A 26,501-nucleotide genomic window follows, 5' to 3' on the forward strand; every position below is an offset into this window, starting at 1 on the left:
TGCAATTTTAATACCATTAAAAACTACAACAAAGAAACACTAAGATGCTACAGAATTGGTCATTTTTTGTTGTTTGCAGTCTCGTCTACTTCAATTTTAATTCTTTAATTATGCAAAAAAATTGTATTTGTTGCAACAGTTTCGTATTTTTTATCAGAGAATCAGGGAACAGTCTTCTGATTTTCACACCTGTGCAACATTTGTAAATCATTCAGTATATACATTCATAATATTAGTTCATTTGTGTATTATACTAACTAGCACACCAAGCTGATATGTGTGAATGTCTGCTGGCTTGGGTTGGAAGAGACCTTGAAGATCCCCAAGTTCCAATCCTCCCTGCTGTTGACAGAGTTGCCAACTGCTAAATAATATGATAGATTAAGTGTGGTTGTAACATTCCTTCCAGAATTGTGGAATAATATTTGATAAATAATTCCAACATCTATTTACATTTTCAGTATTTTTCTAAAAAAAGCAAAATAAAAGTTTTGTGACTGTATATTCCAGTAAAAATTTTATTGTTGTACTGAATAGTCTCTTGAAAGAGGAGTATTTTAATTTTTCTCTGCAGCTAATTTTCAGCAGGTTTACAACTTTTGAAGGAGGTATGTTATACATTGTACTGATGAAGCTTCCCCTCCCCTGCTATACCTATGCAGCTTTGAGCATACCATTTCTACTTTTTCCTTTCCACTTTATTCAGTTTATCCAGATATCCACTGATTGCCAGCTGCACTGCTTCGCTCATACTAATACAAGAGATTTTTCTGTCACAAAAAATTTTATATGGTATATATACACATACATGCACATATATATTTATACGTGTATGTATACTTGGAACCTGTCAGAGCATTTTTTTCCCAAACATTCATGTTCCAAATGTAACATTAAATATTCTTCTGTGTATCAATTACTGCTTTGATGTACAGAGCTACATTTACATTGGCTCTATGACACCCTATGCTTATGCTTTGGCCCATGTTTTTATCCCTTGTCTGGACACAAGACCTGAGATACATTTGTGTGTCTAATTGTTATTGTGTTGCTTGCAATATGATCATCAGAAGTTAATTTTAGCATGTGTGCCGCCAGAATGATTGGGAAAACAAAATACTATTTACATAAACAGTAGTCTGAATTACCATGGTGTATTTTTATCAGTAATTATTACTAGCTGCTGATAAGGAACAAATGACTCATCATTTTCAGCAATAGTTTATATATTTTGTTGATCTAGTTTTGCCACAGGCAGTCCCTGAATGTCATTATAGAACTGGTCAACACACATCACTGAAAATAATTGTTTTGGAGAAATGCTATCCAAAAATAGAAAGAAGGTAAAAATGTAGTAGATCCCCCACATCTTCACAGTTTCAGAGATTCTATAGACTCATATAATTTTGTCTGACTGTTCTAATGCAGGTATTGGGTATGCTATCTAGTCAATCTTGAAGCTTACTCATATCAAAAGAACACTCATGTTTTACTTTCATTTCAGCTTTCCTAATATGAACAGTTAAGAATAGGCCTTTTATGACACACATGAGGAAAGCTGTGGGATGGTCTGGTCTTAGTTATAGCACACATGTATCTGCTCTGCATAAGGAAACAATGAGAAAACATTATAATGAAAGCAGTCCTACTGTTACTGGGCAACAAATCCAGCAAGCAAGAAAATAACAGCCACCAAACACATCATCATAATGGCAGTGCTTCGCTGTATTATCTCCTCGAATCCCTGGCATTTTTTTCCAGCTGCAGGAATGTCCCCTTGGCTCCCTGTCTCCCTAGAGGCTCAGAAGTGCACCCTCCCAGCCTGCCATGCTCTCTGACCATCCCATTTAGTGCATGCAGCAGCAGCATTTGCTGCATTCTTCAGCTGCCTTGAAGATATTTTGGTGGGTTTCTGAAGAGTGGAAGATTACAAACATGACAAAGGTTTGGAGCAGTGGTACAACTCAATGAACAGAACTGTCACAAAGACATCTGGCTCCAAACATGACAAAAGATAATAATTGTGTACAATAATGCTTTAAAAATTAATAATCTATTACCCAAATATTACTCCACTTATGCTCTTTAGGGCTACAGATAATCCGTATATTTTTTTCTGCACAGTAAGTAACAATTATTTCCAACAATGATAATTAAAGCCCCAAAAAGATACGGTTCATTGAGGATCATCTCCTGCTTTCAAAACAGTTAAGCTATTTGATTTTCATTCTTGGCTTGGTGCAGCTCATCAGTGTAATCTACTCAGGAGTTAGGGATGAGTGATACGTTTTACAAAAGCCTCTTATCTAAATCAGTTTCAACACCACTTACTTGCTTTACTCTAAACTTTTCTTTCCATAGAGCAGCACAGCAACAATAACTTCATAAGCATTTATATCAAATTGAGTAGACAAGCCAAACTACAAAAACAAATTTAAATAACCCAGTTTTTATAACTCCTTCAGATGCTAGGGTGTGTTCATGTAGGCTGGTGGACTTAATGGAAAAGGTTTTCTGCAAACTCATAAAATACACCATTTCATACATAAAGTACGCAAAACCACCAACAAATTACATTCCTCTATAACTTCCATTTGTATAAGCTGCAAAAATATGTTGATTTCCATTTATTAAATGAATATAGCTATGTGAATTCTTCTTGAAATGGTACATGGTTTGTTTTTATGTTACTGACATGAGAAGTAGATGCAATTTAATTGAAATTAAAACAGCAATGACTTGCTATCTAGCAAAACCAATTGTGCAACCCATTCCTTGCATACTGCTTATTAGTTTCCGTGGTAACTTGTAATCATTTGGCCTCCTAAAACAGATGTGATGTCAACAAATACATATTGTAGTAGAGCTTGGATACATCAAAAAGGAAGAGTGTTCTAATGACACCATAATAAATGTTAATGTGAAAACTTAATGGCCACATTACTGACATGATAACTATAGTATCAGACTTATGCTGTTCACCATGGAATACTTTTATTTCATAGCATGGTTGTGAGTTACTGTACTATGTGAAGCACCTTCCAGCATCCATTCTAAAATCAATTCCAGACTAAATATTTAAAAGCAGTCATTTATATACTAATATAAATGCATATACTATATTATATACTAATAAAATCTCAGTGATGACATTTCTTCCTAAAGTGATGTTACCTGTTGGATGAATCTTATTCTACCTGAATCACTAACTTCTGATTCATTTTAGTTTATCTTTATATGCTGACATCAATGTATTTCCAAAGTCTTCCAATGTGTTCATTACTATCTCTGTACATTTCTGATGTGTTTTTTTTTGTTGTTGTTTTTGTTGTTTTTGTTTTTCCAGTATAATAATATGTAGAGGAGAAGAAGAAAAAAAAGTCATAATCAGATTTTCTAAGCCAGGAATAATGAGAACAAATGGATGGAGCTTCATTTCAGCCTGGGAGAAGATACTAGTCAGTGATTTCCTGACTCTGAAAACAGATTTCCACCAGCTGCCTGCATCACGAACAGTACCTGATTTTCATCAGCTTAGGGCCTACAAAAAGAATAAAATCAAAGATCTGTGCAGGAGCCAGAAGCGAGTCTGAATTTCCTTTGATTATGAAAGCATTGCCCAATCATGAGGAGAAGAAATTGCGAAGGCCAAAGGTGGAGTTGAAATTGAAAGATGTAAATGGCAACATGTAAGTTTTCTGCAGGTACATCAGCAGAAAAGAAACACAAACAACAAAAACATGGAAAAAAAAAAACCCAAACAACATTGTTGAAAGGGACAGATAAATGCAGAAATCAAGGAGATGGAAAAACTTGTAGTAGTCCTAGCAGTGGAATTTGGATAAAGAGAGGTGCCTTATCCTATTTGGATAGTGAGGAAAAATTAATAAAGTAGACACACGCAATGCACAAAACTAGTCATGGTATACCTGAGGAACCTGACTGATGAAAAAAAAAATGGGGTGAGTCTTACAGACTCCTACGAATGAGGTAATTGAGAACAGTCAGCTTAGTCTGGGACAAATTTTACTTGACCAGCCTGAATGTTTTCATCATTAAATGAGTGGCTCTGAGCAAGGCAAGCTGATTAACTGACTTTATAAGGCTTTATACACACTTTTAAATAAGATCTTTTAATCAGACTTGACAGATGTATTTTGGATAGGAGAAGTACAAGGGAGGTGGAAAGCTGGATGGACTGATATGTCCTGAGTCAGTGTTTCAAAAATCTAACCAACAGGCTGCTAGCAAATATATTCCTCAGGAACTGGTACTAAGACAGTACAAGTTATCAGTTATTACCTTCAGTAGTGGTATAGATAATTACAAATAAATCAAGCTTGCAGGGTGGAAGAGGGGGCAGTGGCTGTTAAATTGGAGAGTAAGTTAGTCTTTCTAAAGGACATTCACTGACAAGAAAAATAAACTGCCAGCTACTTCATGAAGTTCAGCAAAATCAAATGCAAGGAGGCAAAACTTCATCAGCTAGAGATTTATAAATAAAAGTTTTACACCAGTTAAGCTCTGAACCAAGCTGCCTAGAGTTTCTGTGTACTTTCCAACTCTGGAGATTTTAAAAACTCAATTGGACAAAGCACTGAATGAACAACCTTACCTAACTTGGAAAATAACCCTGATTTGAGTTTGGACTTCATGACCTCCAGTGATCCAACTTAAATTATTCTACAGTTTCATGATGTAGTATTGTCAACTGCAGTATAGATAGGGTTTTGGCATCTTTAATTAAGTGGTAATGGAAGGGGGATTTGAGATTGCAGTGGTTATAGTAGAAAATAAGGTCTATTTATGTTCAGTCTGTAGTCCCAGTTTTCATTCTTCAATCCCTATGTTAAACAGCAGTTGTGCTGCCTCATATGTTTACTGTGAATACAGCTGCACTAGTCTGAGGTACCTTAAACCAAGTTCATAAAGGTTATGAGGTTTTTAAGTTGTTATCTCATAAGCTCCTTGAAAACGTACTGATCACAGTCTACTATGTTAAAGCACAAAACCATGACTGTTCTATGGACCTAGTACCTGATCAAATATCCAAATATCTTTCTCCTCCATGGGATTTCCAAAAGTTAAGGAAGGTACCATAGATCTGTTTTGAGTAATGGACCAACTCCATTTTGCAGAAAGAAGTGGAACTAGACAAGTTTGCCACAATGCAATTAAACTGAAGAATATAGAATGAGGGATGAAAAATAAATAGTGAGGAAATAAAACTAAGGAAATGTATTAATTCCAGGGAGACTGCCACCAACATCTGATGTGGTTAGTACAGTAGATCAGTACTGGGAAGAAACAGATTCACTGTTGAATCGGGGAAATTGCAAGGCTAAGTTTCCCAAGCCAGTACACATACATTTCCTTGAGTTTGTTTCATCTGTATTAAATCATTTGCTGTCTTGATTATCTTTTGAATCTACATGCTGCTAACTGTTTTAGTTGAATTAAAGTGATTTGTGAGCAAACTAGGATAAGAGTTCTCCATTCTTTTCTTTGCCTCTGCACACACTTTCAGCAGCAGAGATGAATTATTGATTCATGCATGCCAGCCACTCTAGGCCATGACAGTGGGATGCAAAAAGAAAAGGGGCTAAATATTTAACATGAGATTTGAAGAGATTTGAAGAAGTTTGGCAACACTTAACTATTTTGATCCAAGAAAAATCCTTCTCTAGCTCCAGAAATGCTTGAATCATACAAGTGTCTGCATTTCCCTCCTGTAAAGCATCATGTCCTTCCTTATCTTATTCTAGGCATATAAGTGTTATATTTTCTCTCATCTACCAGTTTCTCTTTTCACCTCATTTTTTTTCTCTAAATCTTTTCTAAAAACTTAATTATTCTTGATCATGACTCTGTGAAACTAGCAAACTATAGAGTTTTTAGTCTACAGTGGCATAACATGGAACATATTTCGATGAAAGGATTTCCATTTTTAAGAACATGTGTATCAAATTTATAGCTCATCGCCATAATATACCAAGGTTGTTACCTTCTCCAGCTATTTTTAAGAGTTGAGTTCTTAGAGTTACTTATTATTAATTTCTAAATGCATGATCAGCCCTTTCTTTCCTATTGATTTCAGCTCCTTTCTGTTACATCAGTTCTCAAAGACATTCTATTTTTTCAGAAAAATATCTTCTTCTTCTGTCTATTGATGATAGCTCTTCACATGTGTTATCAGAAAATGCAAAGAGTACATGATCTTTCCAGTTACAAACTTGAACTGCTTGTGAGGAATAGAGTTCTAGCCTTTCTCTTCACTTTAATAACTTTACACTATTAGTCTATAACATCTTCACTTTAGTCAATTTCTTCTCAAATTGTTGTCTGAATCTCATAATAGAGCACTATGGCAAATAATTTATTCTGTAACAATGATTCTACCCTTGCCAAATAAAGAACTTGCTCAAACACTGCTAATTCTGTCTCATTTAATCTACCTTTGACAAGCCACAATTGTTTCTTAACCCACTGCCCTTTCCACACAGTTAATAACTCCGACCTCTAAAAAGATCTAAGTGAAGCATCAAGGGGGTTAAATAGCAAGATAGAATTGTCCCAGTCACTACTCTCCACTCTTCTTTAATTAGAGACATTATATTGACTATTTATCAATCAAAATTACTATTACACTCTGCCAGACCATGAAACTTTACCACTGAACTTATAAAAATGTCATTGAAATTTAGCATTTCTGAGCATGTATGGATCAGGGTCAATTTTTTGTGATGTCCTCAGTACTCTCAGTACCCTATATATAAATATGCATTCTGTTAAGAAAGAAGGGCCCATGCTGATTTTCTGTCAGGCCTAGGAAGAGTTTTTTTTTGTTACTCTGATGAATTATTTGGCTTCAGTTTTGAGGTTTATTATTGCAGCATTGGAGATCATCTATAGCTGGAGATATAATGTTCAATATTGCTGACAGACTTCTTGATTTTCCAGTTGCTTCAGTACACTGACCAGCATTGAAAACATTCCCACATTTGGGTACAGAAGGAAAGTTCCTACATTAAATTGCCAGGAATCATTATACTTTCTTGCCCAAATGCAACACAGCTGTTGGACTCACCTGGATGTCCTTCTAGCAGCTCTTTGACACCGCATTACGTAACGTGTGCTCTTCATCACCAAGCTTTCAGAGGGCCCTGGCAGGTTTTGAGGATTCAAATGCCTTTACTGAAGCTTATGTTTTAAGTATGTCAGTGGTGTAGTGCAGATGATTTGTACACTGCTCTGGATTAAATGTCTGTGGCATGAATAGTGATCCACCACATCACCACATCCTGTCTTATGGAGCAGAACTGAAAAGCTTCTTAAGTATCTACTGCAGCAGTGAAGTTTCTGACAATTAACTGGAATACAGACGTCAGTAAAACATGAAAGGCCAGATTCTTTTTTTCCTACTGCTTTCCTTAGCTTTGTGAAGGAAATGAAAATAGCTCTAGCTTTTCTTCCAAGTATTTATTTGCCATGCAAAATACCCAAGAGGAGAACAGAGCATACAGGGAGAAGGTTTAACTGAAGGACAGTTAACATTGTTGATTTCTGTGACCACTGTAACGAGGGGCTGAATGTAGTGCTTGTTAGCACGAAATTGAGCCATATGCTAGATTATAATATATGACTGAAATGATATAGGACTTTACATTCACATTATTACATATCTGCATTATACATCTATTCACAGGTGTTTTATTTCTTTTTCCTTTTAATACTCGTTGTCCTGTTCCATTCTTATGGGGTGTCACCGAACAGGTGAGAAGAGAGGGATAGGAGGGAAATAAGAGCAGTGTATATGTAGGGAAGGGATCAGATGTGCACAACTACATGGAGATTTTGCTGTTTGAGTGAGTGGATAAAGAGTGACATCTGTTTGCATCTTCTTTCTAAAACTATAAAAAGATTATAAGAAATATTTTTTTTTTCCTAATTTGACACCTACTTTTCAGTGAGCTGGTAGGACTTAGACAAGTGTAGTAAGTAAAAAAAATGGGTCCAATGTAAGGCTCATCACATTTTTCTTTCCTTCTGCTCCAAAAATTGTCTTCACAGATTAATTCTGAAGAACAGATTCAGACAGCAATTTAGCTGGTAATGCTATGGACCAAGACTACATGCAAAATATGTCAGAAATTAAAAATCATTTTAGCAAAAGAAAGGGGTGTTATTGGAGAGGATTGTCCTTCAAACTGAAACACTTGCAGTAGAATGCAAGCTAATTCCTCAAATCATAATTTTCTTCAAATTGTTCTCCTCTTTGATACAAACACATCAGGAACATGTGGGGAGGGGACAACATGCATCTTGTAATGTTGTTCAGTGGGTGCTGCCCTTCCCCTTCAAGCCATCAACCAGTTTTGGATGTGTTAAGCAGGATACTATAAAAGCATAATTTTTTTGCCCACATGCTATCATCTCCCACTTTGTTGTGCCCCAGAAGAACACCTGCACTTGACAGACTGTTTTGAGCAGAACAACTTTCACCTGATACATGTGTGGATGAGAACTGTTCCCATGGTAAATGACAGCCATCAGCCACAAGCAGACAAAAGGCTGGAGCTGTTAAAAAATGCTGCAGGCATTTACAGTGAGAAAATATTTTATGATTTTTATGCTTTTTTTCTATTGCATTTGTGCTCAGAAATAGCATAGTTATTTTTTAGTGAACATAAGAAATAACATTTATATTTAATTAAATCTTTGAAGAATCCCAAAAGGGAAAAGCTTCAGGAAATTCTGAAAGACTAAAGCGTTGTCTGTGACATAAAACACTGACAAGCGTAGGTAAAGAGTACTATAGTGTATGTATGTTCTCTATTCATAATATACAACTATAATTTTAGTACTGTTGTTTTCAATTTTTTATTCAATTTATTGACTGATCAAATGAACCATCAATGGGCTTGATGAATACCAGCTTCTGAAGGGAATATTAAAACTGATGGCTTCTCTTTGTTCTTATGAGACATGGAAATACAAATAAAGTAACACAGAAGAAAAAATCAACTAGTATTAAAAAAAACAAATGTGAAATATGGCTATCCTTTATGGAGACCAAGGCATTGACACAATGCAGTGGTATCTTGGCTTGTGTGACAAGACACAAATGCATGAATTTCACAGGAAAAGCCTTGTCTCCCGTGACTGAGTGTCCAATATTTATGTAAAAAATACTAATATATATACTTGCTTCTAGTTATGAGTGTCAAATATTTATTTTCCGTAGCGAATAGCATAGATTTTAGTGTGCTAGCAGTGTAAATAGTGTGAAGACCATTACAACAAAACAACAGCACTAAGCCAAAATCTTCTGTGATCATTCTCATCAGCAAGTTAATTGTTTTCCAATTTACAGTTTTATGACATTCAAGGTCCTTATTTTACCCAAACATTCATGCATGTGTTAGTTTGTAATGCTTCACACTGCACAAGTAAAAAGAACCAAATTATTTTCCCAAGTTCATTACACTAAGTCCTTTGACTCCCCTTACTTTTCCACCATCTCAGCATGAAGCTGAACACAAAAAATAGGCCACCACTAAGTCATATCTCAGGTTCAGTCAAGTTTCTTTATCAATATATCAATTCTGCATCTGAGTGGAATGATACTTAATTGCACGATGCAGCATGACTGCGAAAAAACTCAAGCATGGAGGAAAAAAACATTGCATCTACCACAGTCAAAAACCTTTGCAACCACTTTCAGGAATCCCAGGTTTAAGAGCGTATGGTTTTCATACTGTCCTTAATTTTGGTCTGGAGCATAGAGTGTCTCAGCCTTTGACATTTCAGATCAGGCTGTGTAACAGTTATCCTGAAGGTAGTCACATTTAATCCAAAATGGTTCCAAATTGTAATAAATCTTATAGGTGGGGAAGGGTATGAAGCTCTCAGCCCTGGTTAAACCCTTAACTGTATGTTTGAGATTTCTACTAGTTTAAGATAGGATCTATCAGCATTGCTATTTCTTTTGTCAAGCACAGAATCCCAGCAGAGAAGCTTTTCTATGATCCACTAGTACTGAAGTAATGGTGCTTTCAGATAAAGAGAATGGGAAGATGTGTTGTAAAAAAAATTCTGTAGCATTTTATAAATTATAAGCTAATGCTTTTAAGTCTAGGTTAATAGGAATACCACAGTTGTTTCCCTGAGAGCTTTAGCTGCTTAGATCATTGAAACCTGAACTGTGCTGAAGTTACTTTTAAAAGTGGAAATTCAGACATTCATGTTAATAAAAATTATAGATCCTTAAAATCATAGAATCATAGAATCACCAAGGAAAAAGACCCACAGGATCACCCAGTCCAAACCAAACACCAAAATGTGCTACAGACTTTAAAACTCACCTTGTTTTCAAAGATTTATGCATCCAAACAATTTGGGTAGCTACATTTCATATTTACTGGTAAAAAATTATGTGTATGTAGAAAAACCTTTTCAAGTCTTGCTCCTCAATATTTGTCTTATTTTCATAAATCATATTTATTTTTGCAAAAAAAATGGGAGATATTATGGTAGAAGTTCTTCAAGATGCTTCAGAGAGAATCTAAAAGCTATGCATTTACAGGGAGCAGAAGGCAGATGCAGAGAGACCTAAGAAATATAATTTCAGCTTTCAGGGAATATCGAACCAATACTCTTAGCTATAATTGGGGCCTAGAGTATAAGTGATTATAAGCAAGTTCATTCAGTCACAGCATTCCTGGCATAACTGGAAGATAATGAGTGCGAGACATTAATTTTTCCCATAGCATCCTTCTGTTGCTTAACAGCTAAAGACTTTTTTCATCTTTTAAAATACAGCGCCAATTGTGATATCCCAGTACTAAAATGACAGATGTAATTCTTCTAGTTATATTAACTTTATTTAGCTATTTTTAATTTCATATATTTTTATTTTAAAATAAAGATGTATACTTTTCAAATACAATATTCCTTGACATGGCCATTTCTTTTTTTTTCTTCCAGTTCATTTCAGATCACCATATTCATACCATTTGCTTACCAACCTCTCACATCAGCTTTTACAGCAGCTTTCAAGAAGGTAACCGATTTCATGTTTCAGAGCAATGATGAACCTTCAGAACAAAGGTTTAAAGCCAGAGATAGTTGGAAAAATGCAGATAGTGTAAAAATATAAATATATATCCCTCCCACAAAAATACCATCTCTCTGGGTCAGAATAGAATAGTCATTCTTTAACATTTAATATAGAATTTAAGAAAATATCCCTGATCCTATTTGTTTTTCTGAGTTCATACCCAACCATTTCCCTGCAGGCTGATTTCACACTGTTATTCCAGTGAGTGACTGTATTTTCAGTGAAATTATCTGTTTCCTTGTGCTTTAGGTTTCTTCCCAGCCCTGGAGTGTTACTGTATTATGAAATATAGTGACACATTTTGTTTTTATAGTGCTTTCCACAGTGAATGTGTTGATAGGTAAGTGTAAAGTGTCTTCTATTTGCTAGCTCCTTTTTCAGCTACTGTGGATATACCCTTGTCCAATCACATTGCTGTGCCAGTGTTTTCTCTGACATATATTTAGTATAATATCTTTGTGCTAACATTCCAGGGTCATTGATTTTGTACTGACCAAAAGGGGGTGGAACAGCAAGGCACAGAAAATCCACTATACATTCTAACATTTAGTCTTTATCTTTTATTAGGTAGTGAGTAAGAGACATAAAAAGAACTGAGTCTGTTTACAGCTGAAATTTAAAAGAGACTTGTGTGAACAAAAACTTGTTCCATAGAGCACTGTGACAAAAGAGGTCCAAGAAAACTTAAGGTGTCATTGCGAATTAACTCATGTAAGTAGTTGGAATGACACTCTTTTTATTTCTACCAAAACTTTTATTAATTCTGCATTTAGTACTGTGCCTCCATACATGCCACAGGCCACATTATGAAAGGATCAGCCTGTTGATTTTGGTGGCATCATGACAACATGGCAGGATATACAGCAGGTGCCCACGTACCATAAGGCTGTACGTAAAAGCCTATAGGATATTAGTAGGTCTCCCTTTCTCCTGTCTGCATTTCCTGGGGAAAAGATTTTCTGCTCAGGCCTCTCCCACCCCAGCCCTCCTCTGCTTGTTCTGCAAATGTTTTATTACATAGGCTGTTACAGAAAGCTCTGCAGATACACGGTGGCTGAAGGAGCACATTTGGAAAACCAGTGCCCTACTTGAGGAAGAATCTGCACACAACTGGCAATGGCACTACATCTTCTGCAAAAAAAAAAAAAAGGAAAGTTGAAACTAGTTTTAAAGACCAAGCCTAAGAGTTTTTAAAGAGAAGCTTCACCTGACAACACAATGTTTATGTACCCACATAAGTGGAAAGATTTTCTAAATTCTGAGTGATTAGCACAGGTTTTGAAAGCTGGTCTGCCTCTTTACTGGGAGCTGTAGAGTAGGGAGCCCTTTTAGATGTCAGCCCCCAGTTATTTCGGTGCCTAAACTTTACTCATTCTCTTCTCTTTTTTGGAAACTGGGCAAAATAATCCAGCTAATAACCAGCCCTAACGCATCTATTTCACATCTATTTCATGGCTACATTGGAGTGAATTAAATATAACCAAAAGCCTACTTCATTTCAAGGCACAAACATTTGCAAATAAACTCGATGAAAAACATATACATAATATAGAAATTATTTTAATAATTCTAGATAAATAAATGCATCTCTTTGGAATTCTTTGGACACAGACATCCATGGAACCTCTTTCTCTCTTTATATATATATATATATTTATAAAATCTATATGCAGAGAGGTTTAAAAAATGGCAAATACCAACATATATGGAAGGCTCACTGATGAACTGCAAGTCAAAAGTGCTGTATATTCCCATCCTCTATATCTCCCACCAGTCCATATTAACCACAGGCAGTATTAAATAGCAACCGCGTGGTCAATATTTTGCATTACTACCATTTAACAGAATTTTTTAAATCATTTCCCAATCTAAACTTAAATTATGTTTTTAATTTTTATTCCATCTAAATGTATGGTAGGCATTTCACTTAGCTACACATCAGAGTGGTCACAAGTGATTCAGCAACACACTCTGTAATATTAATAGATACTTTTCAGCTCTCTATGGGAAAAAGCAGGCAGCAAGAATCAGATTCAAGACAACTATTTTTTTTCTCTGCTGTTTGTTACTTATCACATAATGACCCACATGTGAAACTCAATGGTTATATAATTATTTTATATAGTAGATTTTCTGTTTATAAGTTATTTTTCTTACTCTAACATATATACAATATATCTATATATAACCCTGATAAATCTTATTTTAAAGGGACACAGTCAACCCCTTTAAGCCTCACAGTAGACATATAAGGCTTTATGCTGTCCATACATAATGGTCAGCTACAGAATTCAAGGGTCCCTTCAGCTCCTAAAGGTTGTATTTGTTCCAAACCCACAATGTGCAGTTATCTCATAATATGTATCTTGTGTTGCTGTTTACATTTTATAGGTATACTAAAACATTTTATATCACATCAGTAGGAAATAAAACAAGAGAATAAATCTGTTTCTAAAACTAAGCCTACTGCAAAAAAAAAATATTACCTGTATCTACAGACACTCCCACTGGTATGATATAAAAAGAATATGTGCCATTCTCAGGATGAAATTCTGGCTACACTGCAGTCAGGAGGAATTTTATACTGACTTAAATGAAGCCAGGATCTCTCTCTTGATATTAATTTGCTAGGTATGACTATGCATAACCCACTTGTGTCTTCCCTCTGCTCAACACTGAAGTGTCAGGCCTGTTTCATAACAAGACTGTATTTTTTGCTATCCACTGGCCTTAAACTTTGAACAGTACTGTATGTATTACAGTTTGGAACTGTACACATATGATCTCATTTAAATAGAAGTTTGACCTATTCTGTGTACAGCATTTGATTTATTTTTTTTTCCCACTAAATTTTCTTGATCATTTATCTTATCTTAACCATAAATTACCTTCATGCCCATTCTTCAGCAGGTGAGGAAAACAATTTTTTTCTCACCAGGAACAACTCCACATTATTGTCTTTTTGTGTGTGTGTGTGTTTTTTGTTTTTTGTTTTTTTTTTGTGACATATTTTGTTCATTTTAACTTTTGCAATGCAGTTAGAAACCTAGTGGCATAGATAGAGACACAATACTACTGTTTTACAAGACATCTATTGTATCTACTTTTGTTCAGATAAATACCCAGTAACCGCTGATTTGGCAGGAGGATTGGTAAGGTACTACTATTCACAGTGTTTCTTTTCTTTTCCTTCTTCTTTAATCTACAGAATAAAGTATTTTATGTACATTGGAACCAGTTAATGCCCTTCAGACAAATTTGTAAGTTGTTTCATAAAGCAGGAAAGACATTGCAGGGAAATATGTGCCAAAAAGCACAGTCAAAAGGCTTCATAAGTTTTATATATCACTATATCAATGCTGGAGATCAGTTCTAAAACGATCAATACTTAAGAGGAATGCTCTCATCTGGAGAAAATACTGCCCATTCCCCCATTTAGAATTTGTTCAGTTCTCTATCAAAAGTCCTGGCTCTTCATATATGCTTTAAACTATAAATAAACACTGCATAGTTCAATGTTCTTGGTTTTCTTTTTTGTTTGTTTTGATTTGAAAAATTATTGCAGTACAATTGTTTCCTGTTTGGAGTTCAGTAAGGAGCAAACAGCACAGGAGTATGGGTGGTCCGTATAGGCCCCGGAGCTGGTCGTAGGAGTGCTGGAGGAAGTGCTGAAGTCTGGAAAAGGGTGGCTGCTGGGGCTGTTCGAAGACTGAAGGGGGAATTCACAGCCACAGCAGCAGCTGCTGCTGCAGCTGCTAGTGGATTTGGTAAGATTCTTGGAGCCATCGGCTTTGAAGGTTCCTTTGAAAATACTAATTTTACCTGTGAGGAAGAGAGAAACAAACAAGAGAGAGAGACATAATTTGTTCATATTAGCTGCATGACAGGAAGCTTGACTTAAGATTATAAGAGAAAAATCAGTTAAGAAAGGCTTTGTTCTGGTTATTGATTCCTTGAGCTGTAGGGTTGTGACGAGTCACAATCTCACACATTCAACAAGGGAAGAATTTGGTAAGGGACAAATAGTTCCAGCATTCCCTTGGTTGTGGGCTCATGCCTTACCTCTGAAACATTTAATTTGATATGAGCTGAGAAATCAAAGCAAAACTAAAAGAGTGTTGGGCAATCTTCAGATAAATTAACCCACATGTACACTATGAAACTAAATAAGAAAGAATTAGCCATCAATTAAGAGATTTCCATCTGGACAGTTTTGTGACAGAGACCAGAGCAGAACCAATACATATCATTCTCCCTAGTGTGAGAAACACTAAAAAGCTACAGCTGTTTTCAACATTACAATCAAAGTTCTACTTAAAAACATGATGAACATCTAGATTCTTTTTATTAAGTGCAAACACTAGCAACAGACAAATAAACAAAGCTCATCTTGTACCAGTTATGAAAATCTCTTAAATGCATTTCCTTTGTTAAAATAGGTGATGGACTCTATGGATGTACTGCCTTCTGTCACGTGTCATCTCATTGTGTATTCAGAATACTGTCTTCAGAAGGAAATGTCAGAAATAACTTTTCACTAACATATTGTGCAGTATTATAAATATTGTGAAATATTTAAACAGTACTGTAATGAAAAACTTTCTTATATCAGTTAATGTAGTGCTAAACTATGGGGTTTTTTTATTACTGTCACTGAGGCTTTCGCTTTAAATGTTTATAAATTATGACTCTTACTCAATACCAAATACAGTTTAGAAAATTCTTAGTGTTTCCAAAAAGGAAATAAATAAGCTCAAGATTTCCCCAAATTAAATGAAAATACAGGTTCATTATTATTTGATTACATAAGAATTTATGCTTGATATTCATACAAATGAATATCAGAATAGTCTATAGATTTCTGCAGATTTTAATGGGATTTTAAGCTTCTAATGAGAAGCCAGAAGCCTGAATATTTTTGTTTTGATTTTATAACTCTGAGATGAGGATAGAGAACTCATCAACTGACAAAAATCCCATCAACTCTGATGAATTCTGGGTACGTTTGAGTCCTTGAAGGTTTTGATGTCCTTTGCTTAGAATATATACCTGAATATATGAAGTTGCATATAGAAATTGAATATATGTACCATTCTGTGATGCATCTCAGACTAGAACCAACACTCTTCACTCATGGAGGAAAAGTTTCTCATCCTTGGATTGAAAGAGATTTTCAAATAATTAACTTGCACTATATCAGTCTAATACTCAATACTTAACACTGCCATTATGAGAGACTAGTCAGAAAGGGAGGACAAGAATCATCTGACATGTACCATCAGCAAGTTTTGTCACTACATTATCACTGTATGGAAAAATTATTTATCTGTTGGTTCCTTATCAACCAGATTGATACAGAATTTTTACTTTTCCTAACATGCATTGGCAAATTTGCAGATCTTAAGGTCCTTTAAAGCTCTGAAAAAGATATTCAGAGTTTAACATCCTAACAGAGAATAAAATAGGCACTAGCTCCTACAAAAGTCAATAATCTTAACTCCTTGATCAGTGTTATACATAAGCTGTCTTCTCTTGCTTAATGTCTGACTTTTTCCTCCTTCCATTTTCTTTAGTGCATTTCTTTTCAGCCTCATTTAGAAACTAAATAAATGAATGAATAAAGAAATAAATAAAATAACTGAGTACAAAGTACGAGTAAAAACAACCCAAAGACAAGGGTTATGATTGTTGTCTAGAATTCCATTCAAGGGTGTTTGCCCTAAGAACTATCTTATTGCAGAAAGTTTGGACTGTCAAATGCTTGGTAGCTTCTTTCAAAGATCCTAGGTGACTTCATGTTAAAAGGCTAGAACAATATTGCCATTCTTAGAGAAATTAGAAACTTCTAACGAAGTTGAACAGACTTTCACTTTATCAACATGGTTCTCATTTCAAGATAGCCGTAATAACTGTCACAATATATACAGTATAATGCACAGTCATTTCAAATCTCCTACAAGTAGTAATTAACATACAGATCAAGATTAAATAAGTAAAACTTACTGAACTCTTATTTTATAGTGAAGTAAAATAAGGTCCAGTAAATGACTTGAAAAATGTAATGAAAAGCAAAGTTAAACTCTAGAGTTCATAAAAAATACTTACATTAAAAGAAATCTTTGGCCTGTTGCCATGCAAATCCATACGTCAAGTGACAGTTATTTTGATGTTTTGTTTTGTTTTGTTTTGTTTTAATTCAAAATCAAAAAGGACTAAATGTTCTACTATGGATATCAGCTTGCTTACTGCAAACTCATTTTCTTCCCTTTGAAATCATTTGGTCTTTTTGCTCATCTCTGGTCTGACTTGTGAACTGTGAGCACTTTAGAGTGAGGCAGTAAGAAAAGGACACACTGATTTTATCTAGTCACCAATTGAATGGCCTTGGCTGGAGTTCTCAGAAATCACCATTACATAAATTGTTAAATAGGCAACTGTTTACAACAACAGTAACAAAATAGTTATTTTCATCCCCAGGGAAACAATTTCCTAAAGAAATACAAATTCTGAAAGAAACTCTAGTGATTCTGTATCCTACTTTTCTAATTATAACTTTTCTATTTCTTTCAGTATATCTTATTTGTAGTGGAGCTGTTGGTCTCCCAGGTGAATTAGAAAAACCCCTGTGAGACTATTTCCCTACTAGTGAGTTCACCAAAATGATGCAGTGTATTATTCCATAACATCTATGAAATCTCCAGTGCAACTAACAGTGCATGGATATACTACAAAAAAGGTCTGCCCCAACAAAGACAAATTCTATCTGTCAAGAAAAAAATTTAAGTTCAGCTAACAGAGAACTGTACTCTCAAAGAAGAAAGTTCTGTATGCTGCATGCGTTAGAGAAGATGGACAGTGATTAAGGAGTGAATCTGTATAAGGTCAATGAATCAACACCCTCACCCTGCCAAAATCATCTATAAATCCTTACAAAGCACCGTGTCACATAAAACAATCACACAGTTGATGTAACAGAGATAAAAATCAGATGCTCCACTATCCCACCCATGATATAAACTGTTTCTTGATTAATGGCAGGAACTTAGCAGGGTTTTTATTAGAAAGTAAATATTATTTTCAGCTTTTGAAGCTAGCAAGAACTCTGTTTCACAAAGTTTATCCTGTTGGTTTGAAACGTGACCAGAACCATCCTGAAACTAAGAGTAATAAAATGAGAGATGGATTTTTGTTTTTACTGTTTCAATTGTTATCTGAACATTTTATAAATGAGGATAGAATGAAGTTTTAATGTTTTATAGAATTTTATAGTTATTTCAACACTATTGCACTTAGTGAACACTGGAAAAATGCTTGACATTTGCATGTTTCTCTCCTCACTTGCTCTCTAATGACCTTTAAAAGAGGCTTCTTTTCTAAGGTTATTCAGCGGAGCTACAAAAACAAGAACCCATGGGTTCATACCCTTCAAAGGAAATAAATTGTTTCCTGTGAGCTTTCATGCACTTCTTCAGACACGTATTTCCATTGCTTACACTTACTTATTTTAAAGATTCTTCCACTCTCATTTTCTAAACTCTCAGTACTCAGCAGGATTCTGTGAATAACAAAGTGATTGGCTTACCCCTAGAGGATGTGTTCCCTTTTGGAGTTTGTTGTATGGGCTGTATTTAGGTTTAGGTGGCTTCCCAGCAGCTCTGTCTTTGTGCCTTCTACTGCTTATGTGCTGTTAAAATACATAAGGGGGGGGGGGAGGGAAAAAAGTGATATTTCCTTAAGAGATCATTTTGAGTTCTTCCTGAATGCTCTCCACAACAGCATTATATGATTAATTCAATAATGATTGAGAATAGGGCCTGTTCCAGTTTGAGGAACTCCTTTGTACACCACGCATTAAGACTGATTTTCAGCAGTGCTCAGTTCAAATCTGCTTCCACCATGTCACTGAATTTGTTAACTTCAACAGGACTTGAATTAGGTCAAAGCAAGAAACCTTTAAAATAATCTCTATTAAGCACCCATCAAATTCAATCTGCTAGTTATTGAGAGTTTTGGAAGAATGTTAGTACCACATTCTCTATTAAAAAAGAAAAGAAAAAAAAAAAGCACAAAATTGTTTAAATCCCCAAGAAGCCTAGAGATCCTCTTAAGATTTCAGTTGAAAGATGGTTACATATCAAACTAAGTGATAGTGAAGTAAAATCACACAATTCATTATCTTCTTCATAAAATCTATCAGATTTTACAAGAATGACTTCACACAAACTTCACTGCTGTATTGGATGTAAAAGACCCTTTTCAGAGCTGTACTTTCACTATGATTTTCATTCTCAAGAGAGTTCTTACAAAAAAAGACAAAGTACTGGACTTTTTTTCTAAAAAAAGACAAGCATTGCCATTGTCCATTACAGAATTTATCTTCCTCCCTGTAAAGCTCCTTAACAAGTATTGAATTCCAAAAGGTATATGGAACTGAACAGAGCAAATGTTTTGCTCATCTGATGAACAACTGAACATAACCTAGTATAATTGCAATTTCGAGGTCACACTTCTCGGTTCTGATAAAAAAAAAAAATCAAATCCTCACCATCCCACGTTTCTAAGTAGGCTATTCAATGTTGAGGGAAATACTGCCTACAACTACAAAGCAAATATCATGCAGTATACTAAATGGAAGGTTTTATTAGCTCATGACAACTGTAAAAGCCTAAAGATAACTGCAACACATTGCAGCTTACAGCTGCATGTATGTATGTAAGTCATATAAATAAATATAACTTTTGAGAAAACACATTGTATGAAGGAGAAAATCATACCCAAAATTAAACTTACAGCATAAGAACCGAATACAAAGGGAAAATTCTACAAGCTCCATTTGGATGTGAAGTGTTAGACTGACACATGCTGATTGTGTTGGTACTTTATTACCATGAAAATAAAGAATAGCCAAGGATTCACACTCTGCAAGGTAGCAAGGTAGTTGAGTACCTGTTTCAGTTGTGTCTCAGAGTTTACGTGCACATCGCATATTTCACAGTGAAATGTTTTGTTCTGAAGGCCTGTGTTTCCTTTATTCACAGGTCCTTTGCCTTTTACGCCTGCCCGGGGAAAGGCTTTTATGGTTCCACTTCCATTCCGAGCTTCCAGCATAGTTTTGTGCTTAGTCCCTGGAGACATTAGAAATGGGAAACAGAAACAACTTTGGCAATTTGGTTGCATTCATTGTTTTGTTTTCTTTCTAGAAGAAAATCATATGAACCTCAGCTTAGTTTTACATGCTATCCTTGGAATATGCCTGTGTTTGTCAGTATCAGATTAATACTTATGTAATGGTATTTCAAATCTGATATTTAATTATTAGATTACAGTTCTGTAGGTAGAACAAAGCAGCCACACCAATAAGTACTGGCACAATCAGGTGTCCTGATGTGAAGTTAAATGGGTGTGACTTTTCTCATTAACTCCTGCTGCTAATAAGACCTGAACTGTAGTTGCAAAGGAAGAATAATTTAGTGATTAAAGGTGCAGTTGCCTTTGATTTGTAGTCCTTCTGAATGGATTGATAAAAAGTATGCATTAGGTAGCTTACACTTAAATCTGTAATTAAGTAATTAGTTGTCAAACTGCAAAGGGGCTGAGGTTCCTGGCAGAAACCTGGACCTGAACAAAATCATGTGAGAAACATGGAGGTGAGAAAAATGCACTTGCATTTCTTATTAAAATAAAGGTTGGATAGAAAACATTTGTGTCTATTGCTGTACGTTTAATCAGACCAAACAATTTCTTACACTGTTGACTTCTATGTAGTTTGTCTGTGATGATAATGGACTACTACAAATTGCAGATTTATTCTTCCAGTGATAATCTGTATATGAATCACCTTCTACCCTTTTCCAAGTATGCATGTGTGTGACCACACACAGTTTAACAGCATAGAAATTAAAGCTTGGAGGTTTGTAATTGTTACAATAAAGTTTTGGCTCTCAAGTGGATCAGAAAAATATTTAGGGTCTAACCTTAATAGGAAGGAAGACATACAGGTAAAATAAGTACAACTGGATGAGCTTTTAATTTTCATCTGTCGAAGATCTAGTATACAGCAAACGCAGCATTCAAAACAGACTAGGCTTTGATTTTCATGAATACCAACAAATTGTCATTTCCTTTTTAATTTAAATGTATTCTATAGGCATGTAAACTTCCTTCATTTTTGATTAAAATTATTTTTATTACATCATGAGACCATTTATCATTTTTATGCAGGTATATTAGCAGTCTCCAAATTTCAAACTTGAAACCCTCTATCTCTTAACTCTGTTCATCCTGCTGTCAGGCAAGCACTGACATCCAAAATCTGGACTTTTTCCGTAGAACTGTTATAAATGCTCACTGCCACCATATTAAATTACAAGATATTTTAACTCTGTCTACCACAAAGTCAATCAATAAAATGCTTAAAATAGTGACTATGGATCACGGCTGACTACTGCTGGAACTTACTGATGTTACTAACTCTAACAACATGAAAAGGTTTAAAAATTAAGAAAGGCAGAATTAAGCAACTACCCATTCAACTCTCATGCACCAGCTACTACCAGTTTATGAAGACAGAGGAAAAATATACTACCAAGTTGTTGACAGACAATATGGGGCCAAAAATTCTAACTATCATTGAACTCTGACTGACTCTGCCTCTTTCAGCCTTAATTTGTTAGATTTCAAACAGAACTAATGGCATTCATATTCAGTTTGCTAGCTGGCACAAACAAAAGTATGCAAACTCTGAACACCAAAGGTAATGAAGCATGAGCTGTCATTTAGCTCTATAAGGCTAAAATGTAAGAAAATGGGTAGCTTGCATGCATGAAAAAAAAAAAAAAAAAAAAAAAAGCCCTCTTTCCCCCTTTAGAAAAGCCTATTTGCCTGTCTTTTTTATTCTTTAATAGTTAATGAATTCCATGTAATTGCCAGCTTTCTGCCACCTCTTTGTCCCCTGCTGCAAGAGATCTAAACTATTCAGGGAAAGATAATTGCAGAGCTCTTGAGACAGAAGGGGAAAAAAAAAGAAGAAAGCAAGCATTGCTCCATCTCACCACTGTTGTGCGCCTCCAGTTGCGAGGCAGAGTTGACAGCGACTTTGCATAGTGAACAGTACAGCAGTCTTTTTGCTTTTTCTTCCTCAGTCTCAACGGAAGGGCATGTCGTGCTGCTAGTGGCTGTCGTGGGGATTTTCTCCACTTTAGAGGTGATCTCTGTTGTCATAACACTGCTCTTCCGGATTTCCACGGTTGTTGTCGTTGATATTGCTGGTGTCCCTGCGGTAACATCTGTGGGCAGAGGGAAAAGATGGAAGGAAACAAAATAAGAGGTTGTGACCTCTGATGTTTGCTTACTTGCATCACAGCACTGTAACTGCCCAGAAAGCCAGATGCTGGTGATAGTATAACTAAAAGTAATGAACTAAATCTGAACTTATTCTTTCATTTTATATGATTACTCCCGTGTACCAAAATGCCACATACTGCCTCCTCCATTCTGCTAAGACACAGTAAATACAGAATTCATAAACTGAAAAGATAGGTTGTTGAGACTGTACTGTACCACTGAGAGATAATTCACCAAAAGTGGCTGTATAAATTACCAGCATAATAGTAGTAAACATTTAAATGCAGCACTTCAGGCACATAAACTGCCACGATACTGTATAGTACTTACACTGATCGATAGGCCAAGCTAAATTTTTAATATTCTGTACTAATAAAACTGGAATTAAAGTAATGTTCTTGTTATCTGATAAAATTAAAAAAAAAAAAAACAAAAAACAAAAAACTTCATTTAGTATCAACCAAAACTCTTATCAAATGAACCAAAGTAATTATTAATACACAGTATACATTTATCCATGCATCCTTATTATTACATATCAGTAATATGTAATAATAACAGTAATTAAAACAAAACAAAACATTCTGTATCTAATACCTCCAGGAACACTAAAAACAACTGTGTTGGTGATATGTTTAGAAAAACTGTAAACATGTGAGATATCTAAAACTTCAGAAATCTCGTGCCTGCATTTGAGAACACATGGTTTTTCTGTAGCTTTCTATTCTGGAAGAGAGAAAACACACAATATTGTGGTTTGAATAACATATAAATGACATTCTGTACGAGTCCTAAACATCCATACTCGATATTATCAGTTACCCCAGCAAGCTCTTCAAGCCTTCAGATGAGTTTGCTTTCCACTAGATAAGTTGTACAAGGGGCTCTATCCTTGCCAAGGACACAAAAACAGCTATACAAATCCTGAATTCACCAAGAAGCTTATAGCCTAAACTTTTACAGGATTCTCACAAACCTCTTTCCATCCCATTTTAGAGCCCAAGTACCGGGGACACAGATCTCTCTCACTGAAAAATGGAATCACAAAATCACAGAATTACAGAATCACAAGAACTGGAAGGAACTCCTGGAGATCATTTAGTCCAACCTCCCTGCTAAACCAGTTCCCTACAACAGGCTACACAGGATAGTGTCCAGATGGGTCTTGAATATCCCCAGAGAAAGAGACTCCACAAACCTGGGAAGCCTTTTCTAGAGTTTCACAAAGGGAGAGAGAAGAAAAGGCAGGGTAATATAATTTGGTAGCTAGGTACTTAGCAGGGTATAGGACAGTAAGACTAATCACTGAATCAGTGCAGAAGATAGCAAGTAAATTACAAGAGAAGAGAAGTGACGGAGCCATTCTGCCCTTTAAGAAAGACCAAGATTTGCAGTGCTTTGTTTTGTCATACTAGCCTACTGAGTAGCAGCTTACCTCATAAGAAATCTTATTTACTTTACTGAGACACTCCTGTGGCTAGGTACTTTCCAAAACAGACAGCTCACACATCCTTTGCTGTTAGTGGTGCTCTGTCTGTAATATGCTTTATTTATTGCCATCTATTACAATAAACAAAATAACTATTCTTTGGATTATAGATCTCAGTATGCTTTGTGATGCAGGAGGGACACATTAACTGATGCCCGCAGAGGTATATTTCAGATTAATACTGTTCAACAATTTCATTAATGAAGAGTATGCCTATTAATTTACCAGACAATAGCAAACCGGGAGGAAAAGCAAACACAATAGGAGACAAAATTCAAAACTATTTTAACACATTGGAAAAACAGTCCAGAAAATTAGATACTTTTCAGTAAAGACAACTGCAGGAATCCACACTCAGCAGGATTAATGCCACCTATTAAAACAGGATGAAGATCAACAGCCCAGTAATGGTATTTGGAGGATTTTTTTCTTTTTTTTGTTTTTGTTTTTGTTTTTCTCCTGTTTGTTCTGTTTGTTTATTTTTTAAGAAAAAGTTTTCAATAGGGGATAACAAGACAAACACATACCACACAAACTATGGTGTTATGAATAAGGTACCTGTCATACTGAAAGTGCAAAGTGAGAGATGTGTGAAGGTTTTTTTTCCTCCTTTAATCAGAACCGGAGGCCCTGCATCCAATCTGGGGACTGCAAATGTCACATTAACAATGACTTGCTCTGTTTTTAATTCAGCAGCAATACAAATGTAAACCAACACAAGGAGGGTTGTAAGAGAGGAAGCCAAAACAAACTAGAAGCTTACAAAACATGGCCTACTAATATAGAACGTGAAGGGTAAACAATGACAACATTTTTTCAGATCTGCAGAAGGTAACTAAAAATAAGAGAATAAACTCTTCTCCCTGATCCCTCCTAATAGGACATGGACTATTGGATTACAGAGAGGGAGACTTAGATTAGACATCAGGAAATTCTTTCTAATATTAAAGCCTGTAAAGCCTTAGAATATCCTATCTACAGAGATACTGAAATATTGCCTGTTGGAGGATTTGGAAATGGTTGAGCAAACGTCTGGGAAAACAACCCAGTTAGCAGGAATAATTTACCTCTGAGGAAACTTCTAGTCCTGTCAGTTTCTATAATCTGTGTATTTTGTGATGTTTCTATGTATGCTCCCAAAATGTTTTAGAAATTATTGTTTATAAAACCCAAAGCCTGCATTTGTGATGTGAATAGTCTGCCAGGCATTAAAGCATAGAGCAAAAGTTCCTTGTCACTCTTTAATGAGAATGTTTTTTTTCCTGAGACTGAGTCTGGATGTGGTTCTATTCTGAATGCACTGAGACAAATACTGTTGCAGAGCATTCTGTTCTTATTTTTTAATATTTTATGGAATAACAACAGTGTTTCAATAGAAAATAATATCTTGAAATATTAAGCCTTTTGTTGGGAAAGTGATGAGTAAATGAAGCCTTTGTATGTCTGTCCAGAAAATTAATTTAACTAGTCACTCCTCCATTTCAGAAAACATGTGCTAACGCTTGCGTTCTTTGAGTTGAAAGATGCAGCAAGTGTATCAAAACCCCACTTTCAGCAGTGCATAACATTGCTTTCTAAATTTCTGTTTCTCCGTCCTAGGGCTACTGTACAGTACTGTACTGTACTGTACAGTAGCAAGTCTAGCTATGCACTTTCCTTTGAAAAGGAAGGCAGAAGGAAGGTAGAAGTAGAGAGAAGGAAGGAAGAGTGAAAGAAGGCATTAACATTCTCTAAAAATTGATAGCAAGGTTGGTGCTCATCCTGATCTTGCAGGAAATTAGATACATACGTCAATCAGCATTATCAGCCTTTCAGTGCAAAGGTTAGCATGCCTTATGCAAAATATAAATAATCATTTCTTTATTTCACTTAAGAGAACCTGAGGCAACGGCCAAAAAAAAAACCCAAAAAAACAAAAAAACAAAAAAACTTAAATAGTTGCAGTTTTTGTTCTGCTTCAAATATATGTCCTTCTGTATGTGTGTTGATTGTATACTTCACGATTAAAGTGAAAAGAAAATACAATCATTATTTTGATATGTGTAAAAAGCATTATTTTATACAAAAATTAAATTACAAGTGGTAATTGTCATCATCATATACTCCACCTATCAAAACCATAATTATTCAGAGCATATATCCTGCTCATAAGCCTTCCAAAATACACCCTTTATAAATACATCATATACGTCAGTAATGCAAACACATTAATGACATCAAAACATAGAGGAAAACCATCCATGTTTGCCTTGTAAAAGCTATGACACATTTGAAGATGTAAAGCTCCACCTCCTCATATAAACTACAGAAATTACAGGGAATACATCCTAAAAACTGTCAAGTAAGCTTAAAAAGAGGAAATTCTTAAAAAGAGGAAATTCTTCTAATCTAACCAGTGTATCTTTGTATATATTATTCTATTGCCACTTATACATAGTTTAGCATCCTAAATACAGAGAGCAGCATTAAAGGTATAAGGGATAAAGCGGGGGGGAGGGGGGGAAGGCATTGGAACTGATGCTTTGAAGACTGAATCAGCATTTTTTAGCA

At 35.3% G+C, this 26,501-nt stretch overlaps 1 protein-coding gene across 6 annotated transcripts in view; it reads right to left on the reverse strand.

Annotated features, from left to right (window-relative positions):
* Window positions 1–9,218: 9,218 nt before the first annotated feature.
* Window positions 9,219–26,501, reverse strand: part of ZNF385D (zinc finger protein 385D) — a 379,952-nt gene continuing 362,669 nt past the window's right edge. For 3 of the 6 annotated variants that reach the window (XM_048951273.1, XM_048951271.1, XM_048951272.1), the window contains 4 exons: window positions 22,171–22,404; window positions 20,066–20,244; window positions 18,702–18,803; window positions 9,220–14,941 (listed from right to left, as the gene is read on the reverse strand). In XM_048951273.1, the coding sequence (XP_048807230.1) occupies window positions 14,708–14,941; window positions 18,702–18,803; window positions 20,066–20,244; window positions 22,171–22,404 (749 nt within the window). In that variant the 3' untranslated portion in view covers window positions 9,220–14,707. Of the gene's footprint in view, window positions 14,942–18,701; window positions 18,804–20,065; window positions 20,245–22,170; window positions 22,405–26,501 lie in introns of all 6 variants that reach the window. The other 3 variants (XM_048951270.1, XM_048951269.1, XM_048951275.1) reach the window with 2 other exon arrangements.

Source organism: Lagopus muta, chromosome 7, assembly GCF_023343835.1.
Source record: "Lagopus muta isolate bLagMut1 chromosome 7, bLagMut1 primary, whole genome shotgun sequence".
Classification (NCBI taxonomy): Eukaryota; Metazoa; Chordata; class Aves; order Galliformes; family Phasianidae; genus Lagopus; species Lagopus muta.